This window comes from Mus musculus, chromosome 4 (assembly GCF_000001635.26).
Source record: "Mus musculus strain C57BL/6J chromosome 4, GRCm38.p6 C57BL/6J".
Lineage (NCBI taxonomy): Eukaryota > Metazoa > Chordata > Mammalia > Rodentia > Muridae > Mus > Mus musculus.
The window spans coordinates 47,038,108-47,061,498 of record NC_000070.6 but is presented as its reverse complement, the minus strand read 5'-3'; the positions used below and the strand labels follow the sequence as shown (position 1 = coordinate 47,061,498).

Sequence of the window (23,391 nt, the reverse complement as noted above, 5' to 3'; positions counted from 1 at the left end):
AGATGGCCTAGTCGGCCATCCCTGGGAAGAGAAGCCCCTTGGTATTGCAAACTTTATATTCCCCAGTACAGGGGAATGCCAGGGCCAAGAAGTGGGAGTGGGTGGGTAGAGGAGCAGGGCGGAGGGAGGGTATAGGTAACTTTCGGGATAGCATTTGAAATGTATATGAAGAAATTATCTAAAAAAAAAAAAGTACCAAAGGCAGATCATAAAAAATAAATAAAACTGTAGCTACCCTGACTTAAGAGATGCTGGCTTTTGCCCTATGCCTTTTAATATGTGTTTGGATTACCTGGGGAGTCTGGCCTAGTAGAGCTGGCCTGGGCCCAAGAAGTTGTACTGCTTGCAGGCTCCCAGCTGGTGTCCCTGCTCTGCCCAGTGGACCACATGCTGAGTAGCAAGGCTTCCTGCTGTTGGGAGGCTGGGTAGGGAGGTGACAGATGGAACACCTGTGGGTTTCTAGACTCTGGACTCCTGCTGAGTTCTGACCAGGAGTACAGCAGGAGACAAGCAGACAGAGGGGAGTGAGACTAGAGGTGTTTGTTCCGGGTGGGAGGAGTCTCCTGCAGTGGGCAGCTGACTGACCCTCTCCTCAAAGCCACAGCTGTATCAAGTGGCTCACCGCTGCTGCTGCTCTTTTACAGAGTTCTGTGACTGCCCTAACCCTTCTCTATCAGACCTGGGGTGGCAAATACTCTGAGGGTTAAGAACTCTGGCATCCTGTACCATTTTTAAATGTGATCAATGCTTTTAAAAACATTTATTTACGTACTTATTGTGTATGTGTGTACGCACAGGTGCATCCTTTGCAAGAGTGGAAAGTGCTCTGAATTGCTGAGCCATCTCTCTAGCCCCTTGTTCAGTCTTTAGTAAATATTGCTCAGTATGTCAGCCAAGTGTGCTATCTGTCCTCTATAAGGACCCTAATTAACATGGCTTACTGCAAGATTTTGTGATGGTGTTTTTGAAAAAGGGTCTTACTTCATATTCCAAGCTGGCTGGCCCTAGAAATCATGATTCTCCTGCCTCCACATCCTCCTGAATGCTGGGATTACAGGTACCCTCCACCACACCTGGACAATACAACATATGTGTGTGTGTGCATGTGTATGTGTAAATATATGAATGTATAAATGTATAGTATATATGTGTGTCTATGTGCATATATGAATATATATAATGTATTATAATATATGATTATATATCCAATATACAATTGAATTATTATATATAATTATATATTTAATGTATTACATTGTATAGTATATTATAATGTATAATTTATAATTAAGTATATCATGTATTTATATATAATATATCTCTATATAACTGTATGCATAATTATATAGTATTTATAATATAGAAATACGTATTTAATATAAATTAGCAGAATACTAGAAACAAGTCAGTTGTGTCTCATTAAAGAAGTGTCCAGGCATGGTGACCGTTAAAGGATAGAGGCAGGCAGATCTCTGAGTTCGAGGCCAACCTGGTCTACAAAGCAAGTTCCAGGACACTTGGGGGGGGGGGCTACACAGAAAAACCCTGCCTAGAAAAACAAAACAAACAAACAAACAAAATTAAATGATGTTACATTTCCTACCTGGTGGTGTCATACGCACCATTGTGAATGTTGTCCTCAATCTAAATTCATCTGCATGGGAAGGTGTCTAAGACATTTGCCAAATGGAAAGACAAAACAAAAACCAGGCAGAATTCAGAACAGCCTGCGCCGCACGGAGCCACTCATTAGCAAAAATAAATATGGGACTGGTGCAGCTAAGTGAGAGAGAGCTTGCTTAGCAAGCACAAAGCCCTAGAGACGGTGGCCAATACCACAAAAGAAGAAAATGTAAGTACAAACCTCTGCAGTTAGAACAGTAAGTGCTACCCTCCATAGGTTTGGATTGACTATGATGACCGCCTTACTCAAAATAAACATCAGCAGAAAGGCAGGGCAGGGCTTTCTGCCCATGGCTCTGCTGCCCTGTGTGGCAGCCTGCCTTGCAGTCTTGCTTCAGGTACTGGCATGGTAACTCCAGTGTGACAACTGAAAACCTTGTGAGGGGCTTGCCTCTCTTGCTTCAGTAAGCACTTCAGTCTAAGCCACTTAGTGTGGCTGGACCATGTACTAACCCCTCACCCTCCAGGAACTGAATCAGGCAGGAAGACTCCTGGAGGAAAAGCTTAGAAGGCAGTGTGCAGGGATTTGTTAGCCAGTGGGTCGAGGTATCTGAGGCATTCATACACATGTGTGTCACTATTCCCCGGTTTTATCAGGGATGTCCCCTACAGCCTTCTGTTTTGAATATAGGTTTCCCAGTGTATTGAAGGATGCTGCAGACCCTTAGATAAACCTTAGTTGGAAGAAGTAGGTCACTAGGAGGCCTCTTCTTCTATTCGTTTGTTTGCTTGTTTGTTTTATGTGGCCACAAACCTTCTATACAGCTATTGATGACTTTGAATTTACCATTCTTCTTCCTCTGTCACTCCAGGACTGAAATTATACCCATGTGCAACCACATACAGCTATGAGTTGGAGTTTTTCTTTTGCTCATATATGTGTGTGTGTGTGTGTGTGTGTGTGCACGCTGTTTATGTACTATGTGCTATAATTATGGGCATATACCACATGTGGGTATGTGATAGCCAGAGGTCAATGTCGAATATCTTCCTACACAGCTTTCCACTTTATTTGTTTATTTTAAATTATATTTATTATTGTTGTTGTTGTTATTCTGTTTTGTTTTTGAGAAAAGGACTCACTATATAGCCTTGGCTGGCCCAGAGCTCACTATGCAGACCACGCTGGCCTCAAATTCATAGAGACCTGTCTGCCTCTGCTTCCCAATGCTGTAATTAAAGGCATGCACCACCATAGCTGACATATTTATTTATTGTGTGTGTGCCTGTGCATGCCATACAACAAATGTGGAAGTCAGGGGACACTTTCAATAACTGTCCTCAGACCTAACAGTTACGCTGTTATCATGACACACTGTTGGGACATGTAACAGCCTTGCCTTGTATGTCTGGCTTCTTGCTGGGTTTGGGCGGGCACTACTAACCATCTAGGGAAACCAGTTGTCTCTTCCTATGGAAGTGTCCATGCTGTAAGGACACATATGCTGTGAACTGCGTCTTGCTTTCTGCTTAATTAGCTTCTTTTCCCCAAAATGTCCTCATGGCTTACTCTCTTCCTTAAGGTTTTTGCAAGTGTTATATTTTCAGTAATTCTCTTGTTGGCTCAATTATGAAACAATGCTCCACCTTCTACCCGATTTTGCTTGGATTCATGTTCCGTTTACTGTGTCAACAGCACTCAACTACCATTCAGCAGCCAAGTTTATTACCACAGCATATCTTTATAGCCTGTATGGGTGGGTCAGATCCTAGAAGGCAGAGATGCTATCTTGCAAACGTTCGCGGCACGAAGAGCTGTGCCTGGCACTAACAGGCATCCAATACATACTTGTTGAGTCCGGAAAGAGAGATGAACTTGATGTCAGAAGACCTGAGTCCTAGCCACAGCAGCGCCTGCAGATCTGTGCAGACTATAGCAACATACAACCTTCCCGGTCACTCGTCTACTGTAGATTGGAATAATCATCTGAAACTCTAGGGTGGCTACAAGGACTGCCCTGGGGACCAGTCGGTGGTTCCTACTGTTTGTGTGATATACAGGAGGGCTTGGGACCAGAACAGTTGCTGGTCCCACACTGAGTTTCCGACAGTGGGTCTGGGGTGTGGCTAGAAAAATCTCTATCTGTAACATGTAAGTTACTGCGGTAGTGGTGACCCCCCCCCCCCCCTGTCAAAAACAAGAGATAGATGGGCGGGTAGCTTGACACAGATGAAGAACTCAGCACTGCAGGGCTGCTCCGGCAAACGACGGGGCTGACCCATTCGTCCCGATTCAGCCTGCGACTGTTTAGGGAGCGCTAGTGAAATGCGGGCCGGTCTGGGGTCGGTAGAGATGCGAGATGAGTTCTAAGCTAGGCCCAGAGGTCGGATTCAGTAGGAACGAACAGGAAGACTGAAGAGTGACCGCACAGTCACAGGCCCACCCTCCAAGGCGGGAGGCGGGCCCTGCGCGCGCGTACCCATCAGGCGCGACCCCGGAGGCGCGCGCGCACCCAGGGGGCGGGCCTGCGGACGGCGGGCACGCGCGCGGCCCCGGGGTGGGAGCGGGCGGCGGCGCGGAGCGGGCGGTCAGCGATGGGCGAGGGCGCGCTGGCCCCCGGCCTGCAGCTGCTGCTCCGCGCCTGCGAGCAGGGTGACACCGACACGGCGCGGCGCCTGCTGGAGCCAGGCGCGGACCCGGTCGCGGGGCCCGAGGCGGGAGCGGAGCCGGCAGGGCCCGAGGCGGTCCGGGCAGCGGAGGCCGGGGCGCCGGTGCCGGTGGACTGTTCCGATGAGGCGGGCAACTCGGCGCTGCAGCTGGCGGCGGCCGGTGGCCACGAGCCACTCGTAAGGTTCCTGCTGCGCCGCGGAGCCTCGGTCAACAGCCGCAACCACTACGGCTGGAGCGCGCTCATGCAGGCGGCCAGGTGAGCGGGGACCGGGAAGGAGAGAGTCCGGGACTCGTGAGAGTGCGAATGGCAGACTTGGAGCTTTGCCTTTTGGTCATCTGTATGATGGAAATAAAAGGGCGGTTTCAGAAACACAAGATTAGGGATGTTAGAAACTTTGGCTTCTGAACAGTGTGGAGGCTGCGGAGTGCATCTTCTAGACGTTCATTCATTCCGTTTTGCATCAAGGGTCTCCTAAGAATCTGTCTACTCACCCTGGCTTTGGGGGTTGACCGAATAGATAACTGGGATCCAATTAAGTCCCTATTTTGGGGATATGAGTGGGGTGGGTGGGTAAATAAAGTAGCATTCTTGATCTGGAAGGTCTGACAGTAGTAGCTGACCCAGTTGGAGGAATAGAGGCGATTTTTAGTGGAAATGAGGTGTTAAGACTCGAGGATTTGTAAGAGTTATCCAGGACCGGAAAACGAGGAAGCGAGGGAGAACAAGCACACTGCAGACACATAGTGATGAAAGGTGGTCAGACAACTGGGAGGATGCTGCGACCCAGAGGGGGCTGGAGACAAGCCCACCATTGGAGGAAGAAAGTAGGTGCCAGATTGGGGCTGAACAGAAACCCACAATCTAAGGATGATCAGGAGTGTGGAAGGCACAGGGCACTGTGACCGGAACAGACTTTTGTTTCGGGTAAGTTACATTCAGCACCTGTGAGAATAGGCAGAGAGATGGGCCAGAGTCAGGAAGGCTGGCTAGGAAGACAGCAGCCAAGGAAGAGACAATTAGTGGCCTGGATAAACCTGAAGTTGATCCTCGTGGTTGTGTGACCCTGCGAAGGGGTTGGGAGAGGCAGCAAAATCCATCTCTAGATTTCTGACTCGTATAAATATACTGAGCTGTAAAAAAACAAGAAAAGAGACAATGCTTGTTTTGTTTTTAGATTTGTTTTTATTTTATGTGTATGAGCGCCTGTGTATATGTGCACCACATGTGTGCCTGGTGTCTGAGGGAAGCCAGAAGAGGGCGATGGGTATCCTGGAACTGGAGGTACAGACACAGATGGTAGAAACCAAACCTGGCATCTTTTTGAGAGCAGCAGGTACTCTTAACTGCTGAGCCATCTCTCTAGCCCTAGAGGGAGAGTCCTGAGAGTGAGCATAGCTTTCAGTCACATAGCAGGTTGTACCGGTGGAGAATGCCAGGGCAGCAGAGGTGACCGTAAAACCTTTTTCCTAGGTCCCTTTCCCCTTAGGGGCAGTATCTACTCTTCCTCCAGGTGAGCCTTCTCCTGCCTAGGTACCCCCTCAATGGCTTGTGATATCCCCAGAATGCACCCCCCTCCGTCTTCCTCTCCATCCCCTCACCCTTGTCCGCAGATACCTCTGTAGCTGTCTCCCACCATACTCCTCTGCTCCAGGTATACCTTTGCCCCTGCCCCCTTGAAGAGCTTCCAGATCTTTCTGGAACAAGTGCTTGGCTGTGCCTGTCACCAGCAGCTGCCCTAGACTCAGGATGACACTTCTGTCTGTCCACATCTGTCAGTACATCCGCCCTGGTCTCTTAGGCTCAGGCCTGGATTTCATCCGGGCCTTCTCTGCATTACTTTGTACTTTTTAAAAAAGCTGAGCCGGGCGTGGTGGCGCATGCCTTTAATCCCAGCACTCGGGAGGCAGAGGCAGGCGGATTTCTGAGTTCGAGGCCAGCCTGGTCTGCAAAGTGAGTTCCAGGACAGCCAGGGCTATACAGAGAGACCCTGTCTCGAAAAACCAAAATAAATAAATAAATAAATAAATAAAAAGCTGAAACAAGATTATCTTTCCACCTTACTGGTGAGACCCTGAGATTTAGATATCAGAATGTGTGTTGGCAGGGAGTCTCCACAGAACCCTTAGCCTGAGTTCTCCTCTTCTGCTCTCAGCAAAGCCCCTCCTCTCTCAAGCTTAGCTTCTTCCAGGAAGCCTTCCTTGATGTGGCCATGGTCTCTGGTCTCACCATACCAGGCTGGCTCGCTGTGCACCCAACCCTGGCTATACCTAAGACTCCCTGGGATGTCTCTCCACATGGGGTTCCTGGGGTTACCTTTCTGAAGGCCGTGACTCGGAAGCTGAGGAGAGAGGTGGGGAACAGGAAGGGTTGTGAGAAAGACGCTCAGAATGACTTTGTACATTGGAGAGGCCCAGGTGTACACCTTCTCTCTGAGATCCACCCACTATAGAGACCTTGCAAGCCCTGAGCATTTGCTGAAAGCTTTGCTTGTCATGGTTTGCAGCACTGGCTTGTCCCAGTGCCACCAACCCCTGTCACCTATTTTTTTGCTGTTTACCAAGTTCTGCAGAATTGTCCACATCATCTGGTTAATTTCTTTCTTTCTTTCTTTCTTTCTTTCTTTCTTTCTTTCTTTCTTTCTTTCTTCCCTCCTCCTCCTCCTCCTCCTCCTCCTCCTCCTCCTCCCTCCTCCTCCTCCTTCTCTTCCTCCTCCTCCTTCTTCAGAATTGTCCACATTATCTGATTATTATTATTATTCCTCCTCCTCCTCCTCCTTCTTCTTCCTCCTCCCCCTCCTCCTCCTCCTCCTTCACCCCCTCCTCCTTCTTCATCTTCTTCAGAATTGTCCACATTATCTAATTATTTCTTCCTCTTCCTCCTCCTCTTCTTCCCCTTCCCCATCATCATCATCATCATGATGTCTGATTATTATTGCCTTAATGTGGATCAGGCTGGTTCTAAACTTGAGAGCCTCCTCTACTTCCCCAGTGCTGGGACTTGGGTGTGCACCATCACACCCATCACCTCCTGTTTATCTTGATGGGCAGGATACTTAACCTAACCATGATGGTTAATTAACAGTTTAACAGATTCAAAGGACTTTCTTGTATAAAAGTTGGTGAAAGGACCCTGAAGTCAGCCCAGAGGATGGGGGAGGGGGGAACTGCTTCTGAATCCGGCAAAGACAGCAGCAGGTGTCTCTGCAGAAGTGATTTTCTAAAATAAAAAAAAAAAAATTTATTTTATATATGTGAGTACACTGTCACTGTCTTCAGACACACCAGAAGAGGGCATCGGATCTCATTACAGATGGTTGTGAGCCACCATGTGGGTGCTGGGAATGAAAATCAGGACCTCTGGAAGAGCAGCTAGTGTTCTTAACCACTGAGCCACCTCTCCAGCCCCCGTAGGAATGGTTTTTAAGGAGAAAACAGGGAATCTGTGCTAGGGTGAGTTAGTTGGTGAGTCCTGATTGGACAGATTAGCCAGTATAGCCAAATAATGAGTTTTGATTGCTAGACCTGGGCATTTTCATAGTTGAAACTGGGTATGTTGGTCAGGCACAGGGAAGTAGCCAAATGAGCTAACAGACCTTGGTGGCTAGCTTTTGGAATGTGAGTGATGTAACGGCTTAGCAAGAGAGAGAGAGAGAAGGAAGGAGGGCAAACCCCGCCGGCAGTTGTGTGCGGTGCCTGGGCCTGTTAGAGTCCTTCCGTTGGTAGGGTAAAAAGAGTTGGGGTTTGCGGTCCAAGCACTCCAGCTTTGACACTTTGTAGTTGAGATGCTTTGGGCTGTCTTTTTGTGCTTCAGTTTGCCATGAGCGCTGTTTCCTAATTACCGTTTCATCAGTGAGAGTGTTTTACCTGCACCACTGTCTGTGTGCCATGCGTGCCTGGTGCCCTCAGAAGCAAGAGGAGGGAGGGCATGAGAGCCCTTCGAAGTGGAGTTACAGGCAGTTGTCAGCAGCCAGAGAGGTGCTGGGAACTGAACCTGGAGCCTCTGGAAGAGCGGCCGGTGCTCTCACTGCAGAGCCATCTCTCTGGCCCCAAGAGGTGCCGCTTTGAGAGTATTAGTACGATACTCACCTTACTGTTCTGTGAGCCCAAGGTAGGAGGTACCTCCGTGAGGAGAGGATTAGAACTCACACATGCCTGTTCGCCAGGGCCTGGACACTTTTTAAGTCTCCTCACAGGAGACTCCATTGCACTCTGAGATGGGTTGAGATGCGCTGAGCTGTCTGCTCCCTGGTCCAGGTGGAGGCTCAGGGTCAGAGTCCAGTGTAGGGAGACTTCGTTGAGGGTCAGTTTGTGGGTCCCTTGGTCTCTCTGTCCCTCAAGTCAGGGTGACCTGTGCATGGCCACTCTCCTTTCTTGTGCTCCTCTTAGAATCCTTGGACAGTGCTCCAGATACCCACGGTGCCTGCCTAAGTGGACTTGTGTTTATCATCTTGTTGTGCCTTCCAACATCTGTCCATGAGGCAAGCCGAAGAGACCCTGTGTCAGCACTTGGAGACAATGGCTTCCTATGGTTTAAGTAGAACCGTAGTTCCTATTTGCAAAAATAGATTATTCTTTTCTTCCCCCTCCCCAGTAGTGGGGATGAACTCAGGGCCTGTACTTGGCAGGCAAGCATGCTATCACAGAGTTACCACCTCGGCCCTTAAAGCAGAGGCTCACTGAACTGCCCCGGCTGTCCTTGAACTTACTATGTAGCTCGAGCAGGTCTAATTGCCCTACATCAGCCCTGCCCGCATCATTGGGTCCAGCTAACAGTGGCATTTCTTGAGCACCCACTTTGTATCCAGCACCGTGCTTATTGCTTTAAATGGATTCATTCCTTCAGTCCACCCCAAACCTTCGGAAGTATGTATCATTGTTGACCCCCCTTTAGAGACAAGGAATTGAGGTCCAGAGAAGCTATGTAACTTGTCCACAGCCACAAGGTGAGTTGAGTGACAGAGTCAGATTCACAGACTGATGGATGGCCGGAGAGCTGTGAATCCAGCAACTGACAACTCCCCTCGGGCATTGGTAGTGATTCTGAGCAGGGGACAGCATGGCGAGGTTGTCTAGCCACACCTTGGCCCGTTTACCTTTCACCCACTTCTGTCTTTACCTCACTCATGCCAGGTGCTCTGAGTGGCAGGATCGTGTGCCAGCTCTCAAAGCACAGGTGTTAATTGCTGAAATTAGTTGTCAGCCTCAGCACCTGCTCAGAAGCCCCCAGCAGCCCCGTTTTCAGTAATTACCTATTAGAAAATGAACACACGCAAAATTATCTAGGGCGCCGTTGGATCATTTTATATTTTTCAGCCTAATTGAATGCTCTCCAGGGCTACCTGGGAGTTCAGAAAACATTGCAAAATTCAGTATTTCTGCTCAAATTCAGTCCCTTTGCTTCCCCGGTAGGAACCGGGCAGGCTGGAGGGGCTGCGATTTGAAATTCTTGGGGCCGGTTTGGGTCCTGTCACTTTCAAATTGAGATTAATTGCTCTCTGCTCCACTCTGCTGCCTCCTTATCTGTGAAGTGGGAGGCACTGTGTACATCTCCGGATTTCAAATGAGATAAGAATCTGAAAGTACCTTGTAATCTGCAGCTAGAGATTACACTAGAGTTTGTTTTGTGCTCCCAAAACCGGTGGGAGCTTTTAACTCTACTGCAGTGGCGGTCAAAGCAGCCCCTGGTTGCCTTCTCTCTCTCAGACCTCCCTTCCCTGTCGTCAATGAGTACGTTCATTTATCAGTTCATAGACCGAATGAATATATTGAACCCTAACATGGGCCATCTCCTGTGCTAGTGACCAGGGAAGTCCCCTAACCCTGTCCTTAGTTACAATCAGGTAGGCAAGAAACAGTTTTTGAAAGAGGGCTCAGGTTTAGACAGAGAGAAGCTGCAGACTTGGGGGGTCCTCAGATGGGAGCCCAGGAAACTGCTCAGAGTTGGCGAGATGGGAGCGGGCCCTGAGCAGCACAGAGGCACAGCACCCTGCTTGGCAGGACCCTGTGAGTCACGCTCATGACGGAGTGCCTGGAAGGAGGGTAGGAAGGTGCAGAAAGGGGCTGGGAAATATCAGTGATGTAGGCAGCCCTCCTGGCTGTGGGCAGGTGGGAGGGACCTGGAGGGTTGGGTGGGGGTGGGGGCTCTCTGGAGGACAGACAGCAGGGAAAGGGATGGAGGCGGGAGGGGGCTTGAGTTTGCAGTTTCTGCACGGGAGTGTGTTTCCTCACCCACCTCTCTGCTCGGGAGAAGAGGCCCCCATCCTGCCTTGGGCTGGGGGGCCAGATCACCAGGTTCTCATTTGCACACTGCAGGAGGCAGCCTGGTGTGTCAAGGTTCACAGCCCAGAAGGTATTTTATATTCAGCTGCAGCCTCAGACCAGAGTTCAGCCCTGGCCCTGCCTCCTTCAGGGAAGGAAGCCCTGAGCTTTCGCTGAAGCACAAAATCCACTTCCACAAAGGAGGGCCGAGCGACAACTCAGCCTCCAAGCCTGACCACTGCACTGTAGTCTTCTGACACCCCCTTCCCTGGATTTGTCTTTGTGTCTATCCCCTTAGCCAGGAGGAACCTTCTTTAGCTTGGACACTCTCCGTTCAGAGACCTCACACCTTAAAACATAACTCTGCCCACTGAGAAGCGGCATCTGTCCTCCCCCTGGAGTCAGGGAGTTGGCAGGAGCCTGTCTGTCTTCTCTGGGCCCTGAATACAGCCATAGCTGGAGTTTCTTTGAGAAGGATGGGACTACACCAGGCTCATAGTCACCTGCAGTAAACATTCCTGCCAGCAGGTGGCAGTAGGGCTCCGTGGAGGTGCCAGAGTCCTTTTGCCCAGGGCAGCTGCCACACTGGGATGTGCAGGTGATGGTGGGGGCTGAGGAGGGTAGATATGAATCACCACAAAGGGAACATGAGGGGATCAGCACTGGCAGAGACAGCTTAGCAGGCCATAACTCAGAGTACAGAAAACTCAGATGTGGAGGGCAGAGTGGTATAGGCAGATGGATCTGTCCTCAGTGTGTGTAAATGTGTGCCTGTGTGTGTGTGTGTGTGTGTGTGTATATGTTTTTTTAAATTTTAGATTATTTTCTTTTGTTTTATGTGTATGCTGTTTTGCCTGCATGTCTGTGCACGTATTTGTCTGGTACCCCCTGAGTTTGGAAGACAACTTCAAATACCCTGGAGCTAGAATTGCGGATGGTTGTAAGCCACCAAGTAGGTACTGGGAATCACATCCAGGTCCTCTGCAAGAGCAACAAGTCCTGACTGCTGAGCTGTCTCTGCAGACCCCCACCTTGTTTTCTTGACAGTCTCTCATGGGCCTGGAGCATGGAGAGCAGGCGGGCAGGTTACACCGACCCACTTGTTTTCACGCCTCCACTGCTGGGATTATGTACGCGCACTACTGTGTCCATTTATTTTCTGTGTGTGTACACACATATGCATGTTTGCATGTCTATGGGTACATGTGTGAAGCCTGTGTAAGAAGTTTTCCTTGATGGCGTTCCACACCAGGCTGAGGTCATCCCTTGTGAACAGCCCCTGTGCCTGCAGTAGTTGACATTAGTGAGGGTCATCAGAACTGCTCGATTGTCAGCATTTTCTGTTCAGTGTCAACAACCCCCATCTTCCCGGCAGGTGTGGGCATGTGAGCGTGGCACACCTCCTTTTGGATCATGGAGCCGATGTCAATGCTCAGAATCGGCTGGGTGCCAGTGTGCTCACCGTGGCTTCTCGGGGTGGCCACCTGGGTGTGGTGAAGCTGCTGCTAGAGGCGGGAGCCATTGTGGACCACCACACCCCTTCTGGAGAGTCGCCAGCAACGGGAGGCAGCGGGGATGAACTGCTGGGCATTACAGCCCTGATGGCCGCTGTTCAGCATGGGCACGAGGCCGTGGTACGTCTGCTGATGGAGTGGGGTGCGGACCCTAACCACACAGCCCGGACTGTGGGCTGGAGCCCTCTGATGCTGGCAGCCCTCCTTGGGAAGCTGAATGTGGCGCAGCAGCTGGTGGAGAAGGGAGCCAACCCTGACCACCTCAGTGTACTGGAGAAGACTGCCTTCGAGGTTGCTCTCGACCGCAAGTACAGGGATCTTGCTGAATACCTGGACCCACTGACCACTGTCAGGCCAAAAACAGGTCAGGCCAACCCCCTTCCCCACCACTGGCCCAGTCACTCCCCACTCCCTCCCCCTACCCTCCCACCTCCCACCACTTCCCCCAAAAGTCACCCCCCACCAACACCCTGGTCCCTGCTGTGGCTTTACAGAGATGATTGTTTAGGTTGCACAAGCCAAGGTTTGCCAAACTAAAAATGTGTGCAGAAGGAGTGCACGCAGGCCATGAGCTTTGAGCTACACAGTACCTATGAATGCCGGTTACACACAGGCCTTACACATTTCCCAACATGACCAGGTACTGCTGGGAGTAGGTAGAGCCTGTGAACTTGTACAGTGAGGCCTTTTCTCTCTACCTGACCTTCCTCCCTCAGCTGGCTCTGATGTAAGTGGTCCAAGGATCCCTCTAGAACAGAAGCCGGCAAAGTTTTCTCTGTAAAAGTCCAGGTGATGAAGATTTAGACTTCCTGGGCTATGTAGGTGCTGACCAGTGATTATTGGCCCTTGTTAGAGTGAGAGCAGCTGCATTTAGAATGTAAGTGAGTGAGTGTGGCCTTGTGCTGGGTGCCGAGACAAACTTGGGACAGGTTGGTCCCAAGCCTAGGTTTGTAGCCCCTGTTCTGGAAGGTGCTGGCCACCAGTCCCTGGGGACCAGGTCACTCGTAGTGAGTGTGCAGTGGTTCCCTTCCAAGTCTGGGTTTTCCTGGCAGTCTCGTGTTTGTTTGCTGTTGTTTTTAGGGTTGTTCTTAGAGGAGTAGTCACACAGCATGTTGCATTTTGGAACCTCTGCTCAATAGTGTCACACACAGCCTGGGCACTGAGCAAAGTGGGTGACAAGTGCTGACTCTGCCAGACCTGGCTTGAGCTTCTCTTTGCCCACTCAGGGTGGGCCGTGTGATCACTGTCACGGTGTCGGTGTCGGTGTCAGCTTCCTGGGGATCCTAGTATCAGGTTTCATGAAGTATAGATGCATTTCTCTTGCCAGGCTCTTGTGACAGTTGTACTTTGAAATGTCTGTCCCCGGTGCATAGCTCCCAACAGTGGAAGTTCAGTTTCTCTGCTAGTGTGGGATGCCTGCTATGTTCCAGGCGCCCTTCAAAGCACCTGGCATGTGCCAGCGAACAGTTGAGAGCCAGATCCCTCCCCTTGGTAGGGGAAGGCAGGTTATAAGTAGGAAATAAATGACCATGTGGGAGAGGTTAGTGCCGTGAGTGAGAACAGCAGATGAGAAGAGAGCCAGACTGGCTGTGCCAGGCATTGTGAGATGGCAGGGATGGCCACCCAGGGAAGATAACCACAAGTGGACCTCAGAAGTCCTGCAAGTGCTCTTAACCCCAGGGGACCACCACAGCCGTGAAGGCTGCACGATTGATTGTCATACCGTAGGTCCTTAAGTCATCAGCAGTACAGACACACACTCACTCACACACCGTTCTTCCCTGGAAATGCAGGAAATCCACCCACACAAGATCTTGGCCTCCCTGTGTTCTTTCTTGTCCCAACCAAAGCTGCCCGGTGACTGTGACATTCTTCTGTCTCATGCTGTGCAGAGGCTGGGTCAGGTGTCCTCTCCTTGGGACGTGGTGGAGTCCCTGGACAACACCACTGAAGCCCAGAATAAAGAAAGGCCCAGCCCAGCAGTGCGGGTTATCAGTGCAAATAGCTGTCCTAGCATCAAGAGCCAGGATGGACTGTTAGTGACTCATGGTACCAGGTGGCTGCCTAGCATCCAGCAATAAGATTGGTGACATTCCTGCCCCTCAGAAACCCCGGGCCTCAGCAAACGGAGCTCGTAAGCAATTCGAAGGCACTTACAATTCTACAGATTTTATTTTATGTATATGGGTGTGTTGCCTGGATGAATGTCTGTGTACTGCATGTGGGCCTGGTGCCCCAGGAGGCCAGAAGAGGGCACCAGAGCCCCTGCAATGAGTCACCATGTGAGTACTGGTCATCAAACCTGGGTCCTCTGGGAGAGTGGCCAGTGCTTTTAACTGCTGGACATCTCTCCAGCCCCCAGAGGTGCTTTTTCAGTGACTACGATATGGCTCCATGTGTTGATATTTCACAGGCAAAATTAGCCCTGTTCTTCCGTGTCCCTGGCTGTAGTTGATACTGAGAGTCACGGTATTACTCCATTTTACAGCTTGGCTGGGATGGCTGCTGGAGGCCAGTTAGCACAGTGGTACCTTGATAGGCTTCACATTTCTGAAGCACCTCCTTTCTATGTCACTTGCTGCTCCTTGAGACAACTCCGTGGCACAGATGCTGATGTCAGTGGGGCAGCCAGTGCAGAAACAAACGTGCGTTCTGGCTCACGTGGGGCTCAGGCTCACTGCTCCTCCCAGCCAGCCCAGAGCCATGGGTGTCCCTCATGGAGTTCAGTAAGGCTCAGGAGCCCTGCCTGTGCTGCTCAGCATGCTCACTGGCTTTAGGGAATGCCTGTTTCCTGTTCGTGGATGACTGCTGGGCCTGGTGCGGCGTGGACGTCAGGCCAGAGGCTTGCATTGGTGGACAGGGAGTCGCTGCACCAGGCCAAGGGTCAGAGCCCAGTGTGAACATGTCTGATGGGCAGTTGGCCTGACAATTGTCCACAGACTGGCGGGGCACCGCACTCAAGTGCCTGGGAAGAAAGAAAAGGTGCTTTTCTGGGGTGGGGTGGGGGGCACAGCCATTACTTCCAGAGCTCAGTGATCCAGTGTCACAGGGCTCTCTGACCTTGAACTTAGTTAGTTGTAGTTAGATTTTAGAAGTTTAACAGTTTCTTTTTCAAATTCTTACAGAATGAACATTTTCCAAGACCATACTTTTTTTTTTTATTAACCTAGGTAAATACACCCCACAGTTTGCAGTGTTTTCAAAAGCCTGGGATAACAGCTGCCCAGAAAGGCTGTCACCTAGTCAGTCCCCTGCTCTGAGCTTCTGCCCCATGACTTATAAGGAATTGCCCTTTAGAGCCTGTGCTCTGACCCGATGTGGTTTTAGAGTTCTGTTAAACTTCTCCTCCGTTAATTCTGGAAATCTCTGTTTACCCAGATGAGGAGAAGAGGCGACCAGATATTTTCTATGCCCTGAAGATGGGTAAGTGCTTCAAGGGGTTTTTCTGGATGTTGAAGAGCCCAAGCCCCTCCCTCTAGCCCGATTCCCACACTAATTCACGGGCACAAGGAATCTGATAAAGAAATGCAGTTTTCTTGTTTGCTTTCATTTAGAAGTAATTTCTTAACTTTTGTGATGTTCTAATTCATTCTCACCAGGGAAGGGTGGGCCCTGGAGGCCTCTTATTAGAGTGTTCTACCCACAGACTCTGGAACACTCTAGAACACTTCTAGAACACTCTCCCAGGCCCCTACTGAATCACCAGCTAGATGTGCCTGGCTCTTTCTGCGAGCCTCAGTTTTTCGATGACAGAAGGGCTCTTTAGCCCAGAGTTTCTGTGTGTGTGTGTGTGTGTGTGTGTGTGTGTGTGTGTGTATGAGAGAGCGAGGCGCTGGTGTGGCATGCCATCCTGCAGAGGTTGGCCTCACCATTGCTCACCTTCCTTTCTTACCTAACCTCCTGAGAAGGTTTTCCATAGTGTTCTGCTTCATACACCAGGCCACTGCAAGCTGCTGGCATTCTCCTGTTTCTAGGAGCACTGAGATTACAAACACTTACTGCTACATGCCGTGTCTATCTTTTATGTGGCGTCCTGGAGATTCAAACTCAAGTCCTCAGGCTTGCATGGGTAGCACGTTTACCTACTGATCCATCTCCCAAGCTCCAGGGTTCCCTCTTGCTACAGACACCACCTTCAGGCAGCCCTCCCGGATTCCTGCTTACCATCTAAACCTGTATTTTTCCCTCTTCAGGCCTGTGGCCCTTCCTCACTCTCCCTTTGCTCTGAGACACAGATAGCACTTGTGTTTGTTCATATGCTGGTCTCCGTCTGTCACAGATAGAGGGATCTGAGTAGCGGCCCCCATGACCACAGCAGAGGCAGAGTGAGAGACAACTGAATAAATGACCTTGTGGGGCCAGGGGCTGTGTGTCACCTGTGTGTCACCTGGACTCCTGCTGTTTGTAGGGAACTTCCAGCTGGTGAAGGAGATTGCGGACGAAGACCCCAACCATGTGAACCTGGTCAACGGGGACGGGGCGACCCCACTGATGCTGGCTGCTGTCACGGGGCACTTGCCCCTGGTACAGCTGCTGGTGGAGAAGCACGCAGACATGGACAAGCAGGACAGCGTGCATGGCTGGACGGCCCTCATGCAGGCCACCTACCACGGGTCCGTGTCTCCCACACGAGGCCAGCTGGCGATGGGTTTCTGACTCAAGATTCAACTTGTAGCCAGCCCAGGGCTGTGAGGACATCAAGACATGCAAAAAGATAGAATGGATGTGGGTTTTATTCAGCCAGCCTCTGTCTCTATCTGGGGTACTTGCTACCCTGCCCTTGAGTTTCCCCATGGCTGTGTAAACGCACACAGCAGGTGCATCTTAGGCAGAAAGATCATTTCTCATTTATTTCCAGCTGATCTGTTATTGGTTCATTTGGCGTTTCACATGGCAGTTCAGAGACCTCCATTAAGCATCCCCTCCAGGATATGAGCAGTGGCCACAAATATCACCTTAGACTCTGACAGTCATCTTGACCTTCCCCTTTAAAGTAATGTGATCATCCCAGCCAGGTGGGCTGTCACCCTTCTGCAGGCCCCTCTGGGGTCATCTTATAGCCGCTAAATGTTCCCCTTAGGGGTTTTCCTCTTGTCTGGTTCAGCTGGCCATATCACACTCCTGCATTAGTTACCTTATCTGATGAACCTCAAATCCTTGACCCTGCTAGAAAGTTCTGGAAGGAAGGTCCTGTCCACCGAGAGGTAGGTGTGGTGGCTGAGCACTTTCGGGGCAGAGGCCCTGGTTTTTATTGTCATTAGGGAGGAACAGTAGGACTGATAGAAAGCACATTTGCCCCTGACCTGCTGAGTGGCGGGGCGTGATTGGCTATGTCCCGCTTAAACACTGGAAGACCGTGTTCCCTGGTTAATGTTGGCAGGCTCGTTGTCCGGGAACATAGCCACACTTTCCCTGTCACTTGCTGGATTAGCCAGTTTTGTGTCACTCCTAACAAAATGCCCAAGACAGTTAATTTATAAAGAAAAGGTTTATTCTGGTTCATGGGTCTCCAGGTTGTTGTTCAAGATGGAGCGGTCCCAAGACTTCCAACCTCTGGTGAAAGGATCCAAGGCATAGGCAGAGAGCAAGTGTCCAAGAAAGTGCTTAATCCAGGAGGCAAAGCCAGAGGCCCAACCTCCCCTTTCGAGGGTCACATCCACAATGACCAGTAGGCCCTACCCCTAGTGGGCCACAGCACCTTCCTGTGAACAAGCCTGTGCTTGTGAGCTGTAGGGTGATCAACACCCAATGAGACTAGGAAGCCTAACTGCCTGCCTCTTTGTTCCCCAGAAATAAAGAAATTGTCAAGTATCTGCTAAATCAAGGGGCTGATGTTGCTCTTCGAGCCAAAAATGGGTACACGGCCTTTGACCTGGTGATGCTGCTGAACGATCCTGGTGAGTGAGCTGCAGACCGCTAGGCTGCCACACCCTTGGTCACCTGGGTACCGGTGGGAGCACGGCCTCCATTCATTATATGAAGCCTGTGCTGATTTGTAGAAAAGTCAGTCTCAGGGATCAAGGGCATACCCCATGCCCTCGGGACTCTCTATGCCAGCCTTCTTCTGGCACTAGTGATCCCAGCATTGTTGGAGAGAGAGAGGGCAGGCAAGGGCATATGACTTTGCAGGCTGTTAGGACCTAGAGCCATTCTGTGGTCACAGTCAGAGATACTAAGTGACTTTGCAGGCAACATTAGGAGGCCCGCTCTATGCCACGGCCAGACTGCAGGCCAGCGGTCCTTTAATAGCATGTCTGCCCTGATTCTCTGGGTGGTTGTTGGCCCTGCCGTTCTCTCTAAAGCACTAAGAATGGGTGTGGCAATACCCATAATCCTGCTCTGACTGGCCCTAAAAGGGGCTGGGTCTCTCTGACATGTCACTCTCTTGATTATCCTAAAGGTTCAGTCTAGAGATGGAGAAGCTCAGAGGCCTCCTGAGCCTTACTTAGGCTTTGAGCCTGAGCTGGAATCCCAGCCCCATGTTGTAGGAATGGAGGCTTTGTAAAAACTACACTTGCGTTGTATGTGTCATGGTGCACATGAGGTCAGAGGATGACTTGTTAGTTTTCTACTTCCACTGTGTGGGTTTGGGGCTTGTACTCAGCCTGTCAGCCTTGGGAGTATCTCTACACCTAGCCTCCTCCTCTCCCTTCCTCCTCCCCCTCTCCCCTCCCCCTTCCTCTCCCCCCCCTCTGTCTCCCCTCCTCCTCCTCCCTCTTTTTTCCCCAAGGCAGGGTCTCACTGTGTTCTTCTGGCTGACTTTAAACTCAGCCTCCTGACGTCTGGGATTATGGGTATTGCCACACCCATTCTTAGTGCTTTAGAGATTGTTTTATGATTAGAAAAAAAAATGTTTGTAGAGTGGTTTGAACCCTGCATGGACAGCTGTGCACCACATACATGCAATACCCATGAAGGCCAGATAGGACATTGGATCCCCTGAAACTAGAGCTACAGCCTGCTATGAACCCAGCAGTTAACACTCTTAAATTTAGCACAAACCTGCCTGCTATTGAATGCTTAGAGTTCGGGCTTTCTCTGCCTTTCTTTTTACTGCTTTACCCTAAGGGCATTGGAAAGATGGACAGGTAGAGGGGTGTCAGGTGAGTCCAGGTGCTCCCCAGCACAGGGCCCCCTCTGGGGGTCTGACCCATGTGTCCCTCACTGTGCATGGGTGCCTTTCCAAGCCCAGCAGCTGAGTGCTCTCGTCCCAGTTTTGTCCAACATGCTTTCTAAAACAACCTAGTTGAGTTCACAGTAATAATAGCGCATTTAAAACAATTTTATTTGCATTTAGTTTATGGTGAGTTTTCTCCAATGCCAAAAGTGCAGTTCTGCTGGGATGTGGTTTGCTGTAGTGCAGCTTCCTCTCTAGGGACAACGGCTTTTCAGTGAGGCCATCTCAGAGAGGCGCGGGAGTTTACCCATGGTCAGGTTCAACCTGACCCTGAGAACTTCAACTGCGCATTGCGGAAGCTTGGTTACCTGGAGATGTTCACTGAATGGAGACTCTACACCTAAATCTTTTAAGTTCAGCGTCACCCTCTGAGGTAGCACGTGTAGGAAAAGTGAGCACTGTTTGGGGGCCATCGAAACAGTCCTCAGCCTCACCCTTTGGCCTGAGCATTCCTACACAGCTCCCCCATTACAACCACTGAAATGACACAAACTGATTATTTAAAGACATCCTTGAGGTACCTGCTGGCTGTTCAGATATGCATATCTCTGATGGCCCTGGCAGTTTCACAGATGCCATTAAAGTGAGCATGAAGACCTGACCCTCTTGATTTGCATGATTTCATAGGGTTTTCTGGGTCAAGAGAATATTGAACCATTTTCACAGGTTGCCCAAGGCGCTTGCAGGAAGAGCTAATATGATTTGGAGCACTCTTAAGCACACCCTGAATGCCAGCACCTTGAGCTCCCGAGGAATCCTCAAGACACATTTATGTGCTGGGGTTAATGTCACCTCCTTGTGAACCATACAGAGGGACTGTAATTTACCTGCCACTACCCGGGGTGGGACAGACACAGAATAGGAACTGCTGTGGTCTGGCTGAGGTCCCATGCCTTTCAATACCCTGCCTTCTGGGAGGGAGGGGGCCTCTAAGAACATCAGATGGAGAGAAGTGGGGAGGCTGAACTCCTCAGGGGAGCCTGCTTTGCTGTTGCAGGGCCGAGTTCTAAGGCTGATAAGAGTTGACTTGGTCCTCTCCCCAGGGACAGGAAGCCGTATTCACAGGGCGGGCGCTGCTTTTTGTGCCCACAGACACTGAACTTGTTCGACTGCTGGCGTCTGTGTGCATGCAGGTGAATAAAGACCGAGGTCGGCCCAGCCACCGGCCACCCCTGCCCCACTCGAAGGCCAGGCAACCCTGGAGCATCCCTGTGCTGCCCGACGACAAGGGAGGCCTGAAGGTTTGAAAGGGCTGGGGGCGGGGGGCTGTTGTTCCCTGTTGCCAGGGCTAGATTGATTTTGAGGAGGCGATGTCAGCATGACTAGCCATAAAGCTGGGGAGCTCATAGGAAATGAGGGGATCTGAGGAGACTGGGGTGATCCCATTAGCTGCTTTGCAAGAATCTGGGGCCTAGAATTGCTCCCCTCAACTTTAGAACAAGCCAGGAATCAAGATAGTGGTGTAGAACCCAAGTTTATAAATGGAGAGGTTTTTTTTGTTGTTGTTTTTTGTTTTTTTTTTCAGTCCTGCAGCATATAGACCTGAGCTAGACAGACCGCACATGCACGGCAGCGCTGGGCCTGTGGCTCTGTTTTCCCTGTGGGATGCTGTTCTCTGACCCCACACAGCAGCTGCTTCTGGAGAAGCTGAGAAAACAGAGATGATGTTTGATGCCTTCCATCTGACTGCCACTCAGGGTCCCTGCAGCCCTCTGCTGCTTCCTGCAAGTGCCAGAGTCTCTCTTGGTGTCTCTCACTTTTCTTGCCCCACCCTGCTTGTTTAGAGCCAAACTTTATTCCCGAGAGACAGACACCTGCACTGCCTCATGTATCAACTCCCCCCTGGAGTCATTCTGCTCTGGCCTGCCTTTCTCTGTGGCTTGTCCAAGATGGTCTTACGATGCTGTCTCCTGTGGCCATCACCCCATCTCACCACTTTGTGTGTTGATGGGAGCTGCTGAGGATGTTGACTGTAGGCCTGGTTCTACATTCAGCCCTGGAAGGAGACTGGCTGTAGCCACAGATGGCTTAGGTTCTAGTTCTGTCAACATCTCTAGTGCAGGTGGAGGGGGCTTTGCAGGGAGTGGTGTCAGGCTTTTGGAGCTACTTGCTGCGGCCTCTGCCCATCTCTGGCTCATGGTTAAGACCCCAAGCAGCCAGCTCCTTGCCCTGTTCCTTGTTTCTCTGTGTTACGGCATCGAAGAGATGAGGGGTGGCCTGGAAAGGCTGGGGGAGGATCTGGTGAATAGCGTGCTCTTTTGGGAGAGGTGCAGTGGCTGCTTGGCACCCAGGAGGGGGGACGCTGGATGGAGCTTGTTCCAGGGCCTGTCCCTGGATCTGTCCTATTGTCAGCTACAGTTGACTCCTGTCTCTTCCCTCCCACACAGTCCTGGTGGAGCCGGATGTCCAACAGGTTCCGAAAGCTCAAACTTATGCAGACACTGCCACGCGGGCTGGCTGCCAACCAACCTTTGCCTTTCTCTGACGAGCCTGAGCTGGCGCTGGACTCCACCATGCGGGCACCCCCCCAGGACAGGACTAGCCACCTTGGGCCACCTGAAGCAGCCCATGCAACCAAAGACAGTGGTGAGAAGAGCTGCACCCGGGGTGGGTGCCAACGGGGACACCAAGGCCCAGGCTCCACCTGCTGAACTCTAGCAGGCCATGAGATGAGACACAGGACCAGCGGCTGATCTGGGAGACACTAGAATAGGCACATGCCATGCTGATTGTAGTAGAGTGGTCAGCAGTAACCTGCAGAGGAGCTCTGAGGTCTGGTTCTTCACTTCCTACTAAGAACTACAGGCCAGGCACGGCCTTTGATGGTTGGTGTCTTCACCATCCAGCGTGATTGACTTGTGGTACTGAAAGGGTTTTGAAACACAGGGAGTTCACACAGTAAGGTGGTGAGCCTCACACCACTGGGGGCATTTAGCTGACCGAAGGACCTTGCCAGGTTGCTGAAGGATTTCCAGATTGGAAGGAAAACAGATTTGATAAGATCCCTCCAGCAGTCAGATTCCCATCCTGGATCGACCCCTTTGGTACTACTGTTAGAGACAGACTATTGAGTGGGCATGCTACTACTATCTGACCCAGCAAGGCAGAGGCTGGAAACGTACTCTGAGAGGACTTTAAATGTCTTCCATCTGTCAGTATATTGAACACCAATTGTTATTAAATATTTACGTCCCCAGGAGAGCTGAATTTCCAGGATGTGGGGGCCCCGGCACCACTCTGCAGGCGGTGGTCACAGGGAGGCCATTTCAGGAAGCTTTTGTTTGTTCTGCAGGTCCTGGGAACCCAAGAAGAGAGAAGGGAGATGTGTTACTGACAACCATGGTGAGTGGGTGCCTAAAAGCATGAGAGGCAAGAGAGGCTGTGCCCGGCCCGTGGACCCTCAGCAGAACAGAGGTTTCTGTACTGGTTACTAATGCCCAGTCTGTCACACTCAACATGACTGCCGGTCCGTGGCAGCTTGATTCTGAGGAGGAAGGGTGTGAGTGTTTGCCTCCATGGTAGCCACAGGTAGAGGGATGGTCAGATGGGTACCATCCAGTGGAGCACTGGCTTCCATGGATCAGAGCAGATGCCAGCCTTGAACTGCGAATGAAGCCTTGTGAAGACTTGGGGTCTCACACAACCCAAGGTGGCCCCACAGTTGCTGTGTAGCCAAGGGTAACTTAACATCTAGTCCTCCTGCTTCTGTCAACCAAGTGCTGGGATGAAGGGGATCCATCATGCCAAGTCATACAGTATCTGGGCCTCATGTGTGCACCATGCTAGGGAAACACCATTCCAGTGTTTCCCAGGTCCCCAGACCTTAGCGGCTACATCCAAGTCCTGGCCATGTGGTAGGGACCAGATGGGAGAAATTGACAGGCAACCAGCATTAGCAGGAAGACTCACCATTCTGGTTAAGTGGGGGAGCTGAGGAAGGGGTGTTTCTAGTCTAGAAGGGCCTCAGTTTCCTGACCTGTAAGCTTAGAATTAGGGTAAGCTAAGAGTATTAGAAGCCCCTGAGGTCATAGTGACACAAATGAGACAGCAGCTTACTCCACAGCGTTGGGGACCTCAGTTCGTCTATTCTCAGGTTTCTATTGATCAAGATTACCTCATAGTCCAAGAGGGCTTCCATAGCTCTGGCC

General features: G+C 50.9%; 1 protein-coding gene across 10 annotated transcripts in view; it reads left to right on the top strand.

The window, feature by feature from the left end:
* The first annotated feature begins 4,171 nt into the window (after nucleotides 1-4,171).
* Anks6 (ankyrin repeat and sterile alpha motif domain containing 6) overlaps nucleotides 4,172-23,391 on the top strand; it is a 41,963-nt gene continuing 22,743 nt past the window's right edge. For 5 of the 10 annotated variants that reach the window (XR_003955034.1, XM_006538333.3, XM_006538335.2 and 2 more), the window contains exons 1-8: nucleotides 4,172-4,550; nucleotides 11,928-12,430; nucleotides 15,445-15,489; nucleotides 16,475-16,679; nucleotides 17,857-17,963; nucleotides 20,336-20,484; nucleotides 21,631-21,829; nucleotides 22,536-22,585. Coding sequence is in view for 8 of the 10 variants with exons in the window: in XM_006538333.3 (XP_006538396.1) it covers nucleotides 4,219-4,550; nucleotides 11,928-12,430; nucleotides 15,445-15,489; nucleotides 16,475-16,679; nucleotides 17,857-17,963; nucleotides 20,336-20,484; nucleotides 21,631-21,829; nucleotides 22,536-22,585 (1,590 nt within the window). In the remaining 2 variants the exon portion in view is untranslated. The other 5 variants (NR_151464.1, NM_001024136.2, NM_001356426.1 and 2 more) reach the window with 3 other exon arrangements.